General features: G+C 46.1%; 1 protein-coding gene across 1 annotated transcript in view; it reads left to right on the top strand.

Annotated features, from left to right (window-relative positions):
• prkcz (protein kinase C, zeta) overlaps positions 1-11,112 on the top strand; it is a gene marked incomplete at its 5' end in the record, with an annotated part of 473,324 nt that extends 462,212 nt beyond the window's left edge. Inside the window, one exon of the mRNA XM_084334199.1 lies at positions 10,690-11,112. Within this exon, the coding sequence (XP_084190325.1) occupies positions 10,690-10,777 (88 nt within the window). The 3' untranslated portion in view covers positions 10,778-11,112. The remainder of the gene's footprint in view (positions 1-10,689) is intronic.
• Between the last annotated feature and the right edge of the window lie 2,989 nt (positions 11,113-14,101).

Raw genomic sequence — 14,101 nt, 5'->3', positions numbered from 1 at the left:
ATCCTCGGCTCCGACAGCGGCTACCCGGTGGACGATGCCCTCGTCACCGCCGCTGTTCCAGCGCTCTGTTCCTCGGCTCGGACAGCCAGCCACCCGGTGGCGATGCCCTCGTTCCCGCTGCTGCCCCTGTACCTTTACGCATACGCTGGGTGAGTTTTGATTGTGATGTCACTCACTCAGCGTAGTGCCCTTGCCCCCGTTCCCGTTGCTGCCCCTGTACCTTTACGCATACGCTGGGTGAGTTTTGATTGTGATGTCACTCACTCAGCGTAGTGCCCTTGCCCCCGTTCCCGTTGCTGTCCCTGTACCTTTACGCATACGCTGGGTGAGTTTTGATTGTGATGTCACTCACTCAGCGTAGTGCCCTTGCCCCCGTTCCCGCTGCTGTTCCTGTACCATTACGCATACGCCTGGTTGAGTTTTAGATTGTGATGTCACTCTCCCAGCGTATTGCCTCTGTTAGTTAGTTTGGACATTTCATCTCCCAGCGTATTGCCTCTGTTAGTTAGTTTGGACATTTCATCTCCCAGCGTAATGCCTCTGTTTTTGGTTCTCACTTAGAATAGTATTTTTGGACTTTACATCTCCCCCTGTGTGTTTTTCACACGAAGATATTATTACTTTGTTCACTTTGTTATTTGGACTGTTCTGCACCTGCTCTGTTTTTTCCCCCTTTGTGCATTAACTATCTCCTCTGTCCTGCAGAGCGGCCCAGATGATTTCCACCAGTCCTCCCAGTTCCTCCCTGTTTCCCAGCCCGCCTCCGCGGGCCTCAGTCCCCTCTGTTCCCTAGTTCTCCCCTTTCTAGTTCCACCTAGTTCCTGGTCCCAAGTTCTCCCCTACTAGTTCCACCTAGTTCCTTGTCCCTAGTTCCCCTAGTCCCCGTTTCTCCTGTTCCCTAGCTCTCCTAGTTCCTAGTCCTTTCTCCCTAGTTCTCCTTGTCCCTGGTTTACCTAGTCTCTAGTTCCTCTGTCCCAAGGCGTTCCCTTAACCTTCCCTTAGGCGTTCCCTTACTTTCCCAAGGTGTTCCCTTTCCTGCCCGCCTCTTGCCCGCCTCTTAAAGGCACCTTACCTTCCCCTCTTGTGTTATTCCAGTGTTTTGTGTTTTCTCCCTTAAAGGGACAGTGCCCTTTTTCCCTGTTCACAATAAATATCTGTTTCTTGGCAAACCACCATACCTGTCTTGTGTTGTGCGATTGGGGTCGGTTACAAACCATAACAGTACGACCCCACCAAGTCTACGACCCCAGCCAGCACAGACTGTGTATGTTGAGTTTGCCTTTTTTTTCTTGTTCCCTCTAGCTTCCCTGTTAGCCCAGTTTAGCTTCCTTGTTAGTCCTGTTTAGCTCCCTTGTTAGCCTGTTACTCCCCTGTTTAGCCCAGTTTAGCTTCCCTGTTTAGCTTGTTAGTCTCCCCGGTTAGCTCCCCTGTTTGCTTCCCGTTTTGCCCTGTTTGACCCCCCTGTAGCTAGCCATGCCCTGGCGGCTAACCCAGTCCCTCAGCAGAGCCCCTGTCTGCTAGTCTTGCCCCGGCTGCTAGCACAGCCTCTATGTTTATGCAGCCCTTGCTGCTGGCATGGGCCCTGTAGCTAGCCATGCCCTGGCAGCTAACCCAGTTTCCCTCTGCATGGCCCCGGTCTGCTAGCTTGGCCCCGGCTGTTAGCACAGCCTCTATGTTAATGCAGCCTTGCAGCTGGCATAGGCCCTGTAGCTAGCCAGGCCCAAGCAGCTAACCCGGTCCCTCTGCATGGCCTCCACTTTTTTTTGTGTAGTTTCTCCCACTGCTAGGACTGCCCTTCAGCTAGCAAGGTCAGTATTCCCACAGCTAGGACTGTCCTTCCAGCTAGCTTGTTCTCTCATGCTGGTCCAGCCCTGTCTGCCAGCCTAGCTCCGGCAGCTAGCGCAGCCTCTATGTAGATGTAGCAGTACAGCTAGCATAGGCCCTGTAGCTATCAGTGCCTTGGCAGCTACCCTTTCCCTCTGCTAGCCTAGCTCGGCAGCTAGCGCAGCCTCTATGTTGATGTAGCAGTACAGCTAGCATAGGCCCTGTAGCTGTCAGTGCCCTGGCAGCAACCTTCCCTCTGCTAGCCCTTTCCCGGTGCTACCATAGTTACCCCTCGGCGACCCTGTTTCTTTTGCTAGCCCCACTCTTGTGGTGGCTTCCCCTGCTGGCTTGGCCAGTACGTCTTGTTTTGCCCCCTGCCACTCTGTCTGTATTTGTTTTGGGTCGCCGGGTGGCTCCCGTTGGAGGGGGGGATACTGTGAGGTTTTGCCCGCTGCTCACTACCTTTTCTCTGTCTTCTTTAAGCCTACTGTTAGGAATTCCCTATTCTCTGTCTTCTTTAAGCCTACTGTTAGGAATTCCCTATTCTCTGTCTTCTTTAAGCCTACTGTTAGGAATTCCCTACTCACTCTCTCTAGCCCCCACCCTCTCGTTCCTTACCCTTAGTGGCCACACCTGTTTGATATTCTTTTATCTCTCGCACCTGTGGTGGCAGGCTAATTAGTTCCCCTGTGGGCTTTAAATACCAGGGCGCTTCCCCTCGTTTTGGCGTGGGGTCGTGTTGTATACTTGCCGAGTCATATTCTCTAAACATCTAGACTCTTTCGGGAGATCCTCTGTCTGCCTATGCTGTTCCATTCTCCGGCGTCAAGATGTTTGCTCCAGCCTTCGCCAGCTGTCGCCGTTGCCTGTGGGGAAGACTGGTCTGCGCTCCCTGTACTTCCACGGGAGGCACCCCAGCGTTCCACTGCAGACCCCCGCGCAGCTGTTCGTCCTGACGCACATCCAGACCAGCGCAGACGCTCTCCAGTCCTCAGCGCGCAACGCGCATCTTCCAAGGACGCTCGAGCTTGGCACGCTCCTCCAGACCAGCGCGCAACGCGCATCTCCCGGACCCTCGAGCTTGGCACGCTCCTCCGTTCCAGCGCACTGACGCGCATCTCCCGGACCCTCGAGCTTGGCACGCTCCTCCGTTCCAGCGCACTGACGCGCATCTCCCGGACCCTCGAGCTTGGCACGCTCCTCCATTCCAGCGCACTGACGCGCATCTCCCGGACCCTCGAGCTTGGCACGCTCCTCCGTTCCAGCGCACTGACGCGCATCTCCCGGACCCTCGAGCTTGGCACGCTCCTCCGTTCCAGCGCACAGATGCGCATCTTCCAGACCTTCGAGCTTGGCACACTCCTCCTCGCAGACGCACCCCGAGGCGTCTCTCGGTTCCGACAGCGGCTACCCGGTGGACGACGCTCTCGCCACCGCCACTGTCCCGACGCGCACACCAAGGTGTGGCGCGCACTCTGTTCCTCGGCTCCGACAGCGGCTACCCGGTGGACGACGCTCTCGCCACCGCCACTGTCCCGACGCGCACACCAAGGTGTGGCGCGCACTCTGTTCCTCGCTCCGACAGTGGCTACCCGGTGGACGACATCCTCGCCACCGCCACTGTTTCCAGCTCCCTGTTCCGACGCGCACACCAAGGTGTGGCGCGCACTCTGTTCCTCGGCTCCGACAGCGGCTACCCGGTGGACGATGCCCTCGTCACCGCCACTGTTCCAGCACTCTGATCCTCGGCTCCGACAGCGGCTACCCGGTGGACGATGCCCTCGTCACCGCCGCTGTTCCAGCGCTCTGTTCCTCGGCTCGGACAGCCAGCCACCCGGTGGCGATGCCCTCGTTCCCGCTGCTGCCCCTGTACCTTTACGCATACGCTGGGTGAGTTTTGATTGTGATGTCACTCACTCAGCGTAGTGCCCTTGCCCCCATTCCCGTTGCTGCCCCTGTACCTTTACGCATACGCTGGGTGAGTTTTGATTGTGATGTCACTCACTCAGCGTAGTGCCCTTGCCCCCGTTCCCGTTGCTGTCCCTGTACCTTTACGCATACGCTGGGTGAGTTTTGATTGTGATGTCACTCACTCAGCGTAGTGCCCTTGCCCCCGTTCCCGCTGCTGTTCCTGTACCATTACGCATACGCCTGGTTGAGTTTTAGATTGTGAGTCACTCTCCCAGCGTATTGCCTCTGTTAGTTAGTTTGGACATTTCATCTCCCAGCGTATTGCCTCTGTTAGTTAGTTTGGACATTTCATCTCCCAGCGTAATGCCTCTGTTTTTGGTTCTCACTTAGAATAGTATTTTTGGACTTTACATCTCCCCCTGTGTGTTTTTCACACGAAGATATTATTACTTTGTTCACTTTGTTATTTGGACTGTTCTGCACCTGCTCTGTTTTTTCCCCCTTTGTGCATTAACTATCTCCTCTGTCCTGCAGAGCGGCCCAGATGATTTCCACCAGTCCTCCCAGTTCCTCCCTGTTTCCCAGCCCGCCTCCGCGGGCCTCAGTCCCCTCTGTTCCCTAGTTCTCCCCTTTCTAGTTCCACCTAGTTCCTGGTCCCAAGTTCTCCCCTACTAGTTCCACCTAGTTCCTTGTCCCTAGTTCCCCTAGTCCCCGTTTCTCCTGTTCCCTAGCTCTCCTAGTTCCTAGTCCTTTCTCCCTAGTTCTCCTTGTCCCTGGTTTACCTAGTCTCTAGTTCCTCTGTCCCAAGGCGTTCCCTTAACCTTCCCTTAGGCGTTCCCTTACTTTCCCAAGGTGTTCCCTTTCCTGCCCGCCTCTTGCCCGCCTCTTAAAGGCACCTTACCTTCCCCTCTTGTGTTATTCCAGTGTTTTGTGTTTTCTCCCTTAAAGGGACAGTGCCCTTTTTCCCTGTTCACAATAAATATCTGTTTCTTGGCAAACCACCATACCTGTCTTGTGTTGTGCGATTGGGGTCGGTTACAAACCATAACAGCCTGAAGCCGACAGACGAGGGCAAAGTGCCGCGACGTGCGTAACGGCCTGCCCTTGGGCCGCCCACCGACAGGGATTGGTTAGTTATTGAAGCAGGGATTGGTTAGTTATTGAAGCAGGGATTGGTTAGTTATTGAAGCAGGGATTGGTTAGTTATTGAAGCAGGGATTGGTTAGTTATTGAAGCAGGGATTGGTTTGTTATTGAAGCAGGGATTGGTTAGTTATTGAAGCAGGGATTGGTTAGTTATTAAATCAGGGATTGGTTAGTTATTAAAGCAGGGATTGGTTAGTTATTAAACAGGGATTTGTTAGTTATTAAAGCAGGGATTGGTTAGTTATTTTTTTGTATCCACTCTTTTTCATTTTTTTTCCCCATCCCAATTTAGCCGTGCCAATTCTCCCCTCCCCTGTCTTGGTCGTTGCTCGAATGTGCCCCCCACTGTCCGGTTGTAGGGAGGATAGAAGCCCATCGCATGTCCCCTCCGATACATGTGTAGGCAGCCAGTCGCATCTTTTCACCTGCCAGCGCGGACTCTCATTTGGCGAGGAGTAACGTGTAGGAGGCTCACACTGCCCCCGCCATTTTCCTGTCTCTGCTGTGCAGGTGCCCCAACCGACCTATAGGAGTCGCTGTTTACAACGTCCAGATTACCACCCATCGACTTCCCACCCGCTAACTCTGCCAATTGAGTTAGTATGACGGCCGGCCCAAGCCAGAGGCAACGCCGACAGCCGGATTCGATACCAGTGTCTCATGCGTTGGTGACGAGCGCAATGTCCACTGCGCCACCCAGCCGCCAGGGATTGGTTAGTTATTAAAAAGGGATTGGTTAGTTATTAAGAAGGGATTGGTTAGTTATTAAGAAGGGATTGGTTAGTTATTAAAAAGGGATTGGTTAGTTATTAAAAAGGGATTGGTTAGTTATTAAGAAGGGATTGGTTAGTTATTAAACAGGGATTGGTTTGTTATTAAATCAGGGATTGGTTAGTTATTAAAGCAGGGATTGGTTAGTTATTAGATCAGGGATTGTTTAGTTATTAAATCAGGGATTGGTCAGTTATTCATTCTGGGATTGGTTAGTTATTAAATCAGGGATTGATTAGTTATTTATTATTTTGACATTTCACATAGCTTGCTCTTCTGAGAACATATCGATTTCAAACCATAGTCCTATTTTTGTTCCTCATATCCTCTACCAGCCAGTTTGTGTGCCCTGTCAGACAATTATGTAAAAAAAAAAAAAAAAAAAAAAAAAAAAACATAATTGTTTAAATTTCAATCTTAACACTTTGGCTGCCATGGGTTAAATTAATGATATACCATAGATTGCCAGCGCTATTTGTCTATGGAGAACGTCCCCTTCTTTGCAGGGCTATAACTTTTTAAATTCTATTGCTACATTGCCATTATTAGGGCCCATTCAAAGTCCTATATGTATTGTTCATTGTGTAGCAACGTTAAACTTTTTCATTCACATATTCATAGTAAAGTATGGTCTAATGTATAAGTATGTTTTCATCTCTTTCTGCAACTTTCTCCAGAACGTGATATATAGCCCCAAATGCATTATATTGATGATGAAATACAGTTTGATGGCAATCAGCGCGATATAAAAAATTCCAACTAGACGTACTTCTAGAAGTTACTACACGTCATCTGATGTTGACCGGATGGGCGAGGGGGCGTTTATAATTCCGTGGGCAGCGTTATACCAATCATCTAATGTGGGTCAAATGTTGATAAAAGCAGTTAGTATCGAAGATGGTAACGTTACACGCTGAAACTCACCCCAGTCTCCGCGCGCCGTTGGGCGATCATCGTCGAGTAGAAATTTTATCATTATGGGATATATTATTACCCGGTCCATCTCCAGCTTGTATAATGGTATATACGTCCAAATCATGTTGTTTATCGAGTTATTGGCAATCGATCGCTATGTAGAGTGACGAGCTAGAGTGCCGGAACCTATCCCGAGTGGCCGGAAGCAATAGGGCCGACCAGCAAAACCTCTACTGCGCTTCCTGTTAAGCAGTTGCGCCGATCGGCCACCAGATGGCGCTCCTGAACCGCCAGAGAGCTCAGTGGGTCCTGCTGGTGAATCTCAGGCCAGCGGAGGGGGAATATGAATCCGATTCCAGATTTTTGAAATATTGATATAAGGACGCTGTACAGCGTCCCCCGGCAACTTTAGCATCGCCAGCAAAGACGTTGTAAATCGTTTTTAGGCAGTCAAAGTGTTAATTTAATTTAATTGTGCACTCATTTGACAAGACATTCTTGAACATTCTCATAAATTTCCTCATGAATTTGTAAGAGGACACGATCTTCTCCGGATTCCTGAACGTGTGAAAAGGTGTAAATGGCCAAAGCTGCGAAATCTTGAATGAAGAACATCACTCATTCTTAAACTGAAAGCGTTCTTCTACACCTGAATTTGCATACAGCCACACCCCGACAGCTCCTTATAGGGCAGCACAAGGCAGTGTGCAAACAGATTAAACAGGTACTGTAGTGCGAAAGCAATTTGCGACTGATAAAAATTTGATTAGATTAATTTATTGTCATTATGAATGAATGAAATATTTTAATTTTCGAATGAGTATAAAAACTAAATATATCTGTTAATTTGACATACAAAAGATAATAAAAAAAACAACAAGAGAAACAGATAAACAAATCATAGTTTAACCTGTTTGAAAAAGGAGTAGGAAGAAGTATACACTTTTTCTTTTATTCCTACCCCTATATAAGTACATTACAACGAAAATAAGTTTGTACAAATGAGTACAAATGTAACAGTAAAGTGCAATAGTAACATACAATGCACAGGTGATTAAACTGGGTATACAATATACTACTGAGTAATAGTGCTCATCAGATGCATGTACAGAGTTGTAGTATTAATATGTACAGTGATACAGGTATAAAAACCCTATAAGTCATACTGTAGAACATGACATCTTAGCGTGACATCTTATTTAGTAGTGTCAATATGGTTACAAGGCCATCCAAAAAAGCGGCATAGGACGAGATAACAGGTGAGTTTAGGATGGTGTCAGGAGAGGAGCGCACAGCAGCTGAAGCGAAAAAAGAAATGGGCTCATGTGAAATCAGAGTCCAAAAGAAAGAATTGCAAAACACAGGAGAGAGATGCTGGCCACTGGAGGAAAGAGTGCGCATGTGGCTCTCATTGTAGACAACCTCATGCTCCGTCTGGGAGTTGGTGAGTGGGGTCATCAACCAGGGGGCCAGTGCATATCCAAAACAAGTCATTATAATAATAGAAGCCTACTGTTGCTGGAACGATTCATTACGCACATATACTACCAATTAGCCATGCGTCTCCAGCGTCTCCTTGCTCGAGGTGCACACCCACAGATCTGTTCTCTAAGATGTAGGAGTCATGTACACCTCCTGGGAAGCGGGAGACCACGATGACCAGGTGGTTCTGATTTATTTGAACGTTGATGGAGTGGTATTGCTTTCTGTTCAATCAAGAGTCATCTCCCGCCTCAACTACTGCAACGCACTGCTTGCTGGCCTTCCGGCTACTGCCACCAAGCCTCTTCAACTCATTCAGAACGCAGCGGCCCGCCTAATCTCAAACCTACCGGTCGGCCCATGTCACCCCACTTCTTAGGGACCTGCACTGGCTCCCCATTGCTGTACGAATCCACTTCAAGGCCCTTGACCTGGCATACCGTGCTGCAAAGGGAACCGCTCCCACCTACCGGTCAATGGTCTCTAACTACACACCCTCCAGACCCCTACGCTCTGCATCTTCTGGCCGCCTCAGACCTACTCCTATCCGAGCTCCGGGAGGGTCATCAAAAAGAAGTCGCCTATTCTCAGTCCTTGCCCCACAATGGTGAAATGAACTACCCACCCCAGTAAGGACAGCCGAAACCCGTCAACTAAAGACGCACTTCTTCAACCATTATCTCATAAAAAAAATTAAAATAAAAATCTAACCCTAACTAACCTTACTGTCATGCACTTGTCCTAATAAACTAACCTACACTGAAACGGAGGGCTAGGGCCTCCACAGGGTGCGTTTGATAGAGCTGGCGGACACTATGGGGTTGTAACTCCGATTAAAGAATCACACAGAGGCGTGCTGCAGTTACTGGTTGTATTGGGAGATTTGCATGTGTGGTTATCTACAAAGGAATACAATACAGTATACATTAATAACACAGTAGTGATGTACATAAACATGTGGTCTATAGCTACAATAATATCCATTAGTAGTATAGTGCAACTAGTAACTAAGACATTCACTTAACCAGAGTTACTATATATAACCTACATAGCCTATGCATGGAATTACTCTTTCAGTGCATGTAAACAGTATAGGTAGGCAGACTGTAAACCAGGTGTAAGATACATTCAATTCACTAGGGGTAATGAGTGAGTTATAGTTATAGCTTAGGCTAGCTAACGTGCGGCTAAGCTAGCCACGCAGCAGCAGCATATCATAGCAGGGGGGACCTAGGTTGGCTAACGTGTAGCTAAGCTAACGGCGCAGTGTTTCAATAACAGAGGGAACAGCGTCAACAGGATTGGATCAGCGGACACACACTAAGTACAGAGTAAACTGAATGAACGAACTAGGCAGGGACTAAACACAGGTACTGTACTCACGTTCATTGACGCACACGTTATCCCAAGGGGACAGGAGTAAGCTACTACAACACGTCGTCAGACAATAACACGGAGACCAGCTTGCTCACGTTAAAGGGAGAAAACTCTTAAAGGGCCAGTACCGAACAAAGTAGTCTTATTAGCAGGGCTTTCTACATACACTGTAGCACTCAACACTTTGATGAACATTGTTACTCAGCTGAGAGTTGTGCCCTTCCTGATGACTAAATGTAAATGTTCAGATATGGAAACGCATCTGGGAAGGGTGCCTTGATGCACACGTGCCCAAGGTGGACAGTACCTGGACGTGTGGTGGCACAGGGTTTGCACGTCTGGTCTGGCTCCTCAGTGCTGGCTCCAGGGTATTGCACAGGTGTTGGTACTCATTGTTCTCTGCAAAAAGGTCCACATGGTCGCGGTACTAGTCCTCACTCAGTGCACGATCTGCAATATCTTCCAGCAGCAGTAGATATGCCATATTGTGTGTGAGTGTGTGTGTGTGTGGAGCACGCAGCTCTGTATGCATCCGCACCAAGCCGCCTGCATCAGGCTGCTGCATCGTTGCTAATAAGCTATAGATTTATATGGAATTTGTCTGTTTTCATTTGCGTGGGTTCAACTTGTGAACAGTAAAATGAGCAGTGGAATGTTTTTCCACTGGCTCTTATGATGTGCACACTAAGCAATGTAAGAAATAAATAAAACCAACAATAAAAAATAACAATAGAGAACAAGACGGTATATGGCAAATATATAGCCTACATGAAAGGAATGGGGTGTGCTGAGAGCAGAATGTAGATGTGTCCATTCTATTCCAGCTATATCCATGCAAATTTAGTTCTTATTTACATATTTATACTGGGTTTTTTTTACTGTCATTTGCAGTGTTTGTGTAGTGCTTTTATTTATTTTCGGACATCACAATGCCTCGTAAGACCGTTCGAGAATGAGGACCATTGACTTCAGAAAACCACTTGTGCTTTTCATATAATCACATGGTTTATTATTATTATGTATGTTGTGTATTTATGTTATTATCGTTGGTCTCTCCTTCATTCTCTCACACACAAAAATAGTTTGTTTTTTGTCCCATCCCCTTCAATTTAGTCATGCCAATGTGTGTCACATTGTAATTTCATCACAATATAATCTCACTGAAAGATGATAAATGATCATATTGAATAACTGACGTAAGATGCCGTTAAGATGATGTTCCGGTTTTGCTGTTGAATGACTCCTCTCTTCTTCCCGTTCTCAGGGACGTCATCAAGAGAATAGACCAGTCGGAGTTCGAGGGCTTTGAATACATCAACCCCCTGCTGCTATCCACGGAAGAGTCTGTATGAGGGAGGGGACGAGCCGACCCGCCACGCTGTCTGTCCAAGCTGCCGTCTCAGCCAAAAACCCACTTGTTCGCCAACTCTCTGAAATCGAAAGGAGAAGTCACCGGACAGCAGGGAGGACAAGCCCCTCCCCCCCACCTTTCTGACCCCCCAAGGGAACAAGACTTGGTGGGAGGGGAGGGCAAAAGGACGTGCAAGACTTTTTTCTTCCATGGTGGATTCGCATTATGTTGTTGGAGGGAGTGCCGAACTCTTCTTCTGTGGTATTTACAAGAAGGAAAAGAAATTTTAAAAAGGAAAAAAAAAACAGAATGAAAAGACACTGAACTCCAGGAACATTCCCCAAAACTCAGTTGTTTTATTGTCTTCCCTTTTTTCTTTTTCCTCCACTCCCCCCCCCCCCCCCCCCCCCCCCCTTCTCTGGCTTCTTTTCTTCCTCTCCTCCTGAATTTTCCATCTTTGTGTCGAAGCACGACTTGGCTTTTGTCATTTGAACAGAAAAGTGATTTCATTCTGTGTCTGACCTGTTCATCGTAAAACTGGATTTTAAACCCTTCCTTCTCGCATCCCTGGATGAATATGACGGTTCTACTTCGGAACTCGAAAATTTACGTGCACTTTTTTAAATTTTGTTAATTTATGTTTCCATCTTGTAGGGTGGGGGGCAATGGGGGGGGGGGGGGGGGCAATGACGCCTCTTAAGCAAAACAAGAATGTAAAATGACAAAGGAAAAAAAAATAAGTTATTGTGTATTATAATGTAGGTAGTGGATCCAAATTGACGATGCCTTTTTATCGATGCAAAGTGGCACATGTTCATCCATGTCCATGACGTTTTTATTGTTTTCGTTGTTATCCCAGGGCAAGTTGGTTTTCATTAACAACGGGAAAAGAAAAGAAGAAAAAAAACGCTAACAGAGAGACAAAACTTTAAGAAGTGCCTCAAAGATCCAATTATTTACCATGTCTCTGATTGCACTTATATCTCCTCGCTGAAAATCCCTTCACCCGTTGTGGAATCGGCTGGTGAAGAACAATTGGGGGAAACAAATAAATGTACAGGCCGCATCGTAACCGGTCTAAACCGGTTAAATCTTTGAGCGGGATGAACATTTTACGGAGCACAGTTAGCCAGCCACAGTCCTGATGCAAACATGACTGAATCATTTTTAACTAATCAATTGAAAGGATCAGTGTAGAACCACCTGTTAATTCAATGTTTTTATTTTAAGTTTAGTCTTCATACACTGTCTGGTGCACAACTTCACAACCATGTTTGATGTCATCGACTGACTGGCCTTTGAATGCACAGTAGTAGCGGTGATCCTAGTCGGGGAAAACGGCTCGGAAACAGTGGACTTGACGTGTCAAATGCTGTAAGATGTGCGTCCTATGGGTAAAGCCTGGCCAAGTGGCCACGCCACTGAATAAGCAAATGGTTATGGACTCTGTTCGCTAATGGGTTTCAGAATGCCAAATTAATATCATCAACCGATCACAGACCGAACAAAACACAACCACGGTTCAAAAGCAGTAGCATATATGTCAAGGGTATACGCTGTTATACAGTATTATACCCACCTCATCAATGAGGCATATAGAGTAGAGTATACACACACTTAATCAACCTAATTATCAGTGTATCTACCAACCCTCGACAGTATACACCCACCTTATGAACTCAACAGAAATAAATATTTTGTTCCTAAGTAGGGGGGGGCTCTTCGGCTATGAATTATTTGATGAAAACTGACCCGTGCCAATTTGATAACGGCGTAATAGGATTAATTAGACGATACCAAGTCAAAGGGGTCTCAATTAGCTGTAGGGGTGAGCGAGATATGAGGAATGCAGGGGGAAGAGAGCGAGAGAAGGGAGATAAGACGATGGTGTAAGTCACAGATTAGTTTTATGCACAACATACACACACACACGTTTCAAGGCGCTAGATCATCTAGCAGCTATTATCACTTGGACGTGAAGAAGGGGGAACTTCCCACTTTTTTCCCTCATTTGCAAGCATTTCATCGGTGTTGCAGTTTTGTCTGTTTTATTTATTTATTATTGCGTTTTTTTTTTTTTCTTACACAAGGAAAGATTTATTTGGGACATTTGTTTCTTAAGGGACCAATGGATGAACTGGGATGTCCTTGAAATCCTATGTGACATTACAATAACAGCCGTTCAAAAAGATCTGTAATGAAAGAGAATCAAGATCAACTCCAAGTCCATGATTTTTATTTCTTTTGTTTTGTTCTAACATTTGCTGGTTGGATGTGCTTAATTCTGCTTTAACGCATCTTTGTAAATATCTGTAATTATTAAAAATGATAATGTTTTTCCGTGAATGGAGTCCCCTCTTTTTCTTTTGAGTATTTACATTTTAGGGAAGTTTGTATTTTAACTTTTTACTCCACTACATTCATCTGAACCCATCAGTTACTAGTTACTTTGAAGAAAAAGACTGCATAGAAATCTGAAGTCTGTCAACTTCAAGAGGACGTAATCAGAGCAGCATAACTGGACCACATACCACTTTAAACCTTTAGTGGATGGATCAAATATTGAATGCTCCCAAGCACTGGATGGAATAGACAAATGCCATTTCAATTAGAAAGCATTTTATTATTGCACAGCAAGTACAGTACACATTAAGTTGTCACTTAACCAGAGAGCAAAATAACAGGAAAGTGCAGTAATATACAGTGTAACATGTGAATATTTATACATAACGAGTAGTACATAATGCTAGGCTAATCTATGTACAGTATTGTTATATACAGTGGTACAAGTATAAATACACTGGTAGTAAACCATACTTGCCAGTGGCATTAACTAATAAGAGTAGGTATGGAATATATATAGATATAGGTAAAAGTATATACAATGTGTACAGTATGGGTATACATACAGATATAGAAGGTTTACTTTCTACCTTTGATACTTAAGTAAAAATAGAAGTACCCAGAAAAAACTTCTCTGGTAAGTAAAAGTGGAGATGTATTTGATATAGAATGTACTTAATGTACTTTTATTATGCAAAGATGGAATAAAGATGTATGACTGAAGTAAGTCAGTGCAAAGCTTTTGGAAGAGTGTGTGCTCCTTTTCTACGGATGGGAATCCTGCGAAAAACATTTAATTTGTAATGGTTTGACTTTTTCTTTTCCTTGCCATGACCAGCACCTCCCGCATGCTTCTCTAGTTAAACAGAAAATTACATTAATATTTCGGAGATTTATATACCGGTAATTATTTACAGTGATGACATGACAACATATTTTACAGTACATATTTTCCAAATATGGTGTAAGATCTTTATTAAAA

Source organism: Notolepis coatsorum (genome assembly GCF_963971535.1).
Source record: "Notolepis coatsorum genome assembly, chromosome: 17".
NCBI lineage: Eukaryota > Metazoa > Chordata > Actinopteri > Aulopiformes > Paralepididae > Notolepis > Notolepis coatsorum.
This window is presented reverse-complemented; position numbering and strand designations above follow the sequence as displayed.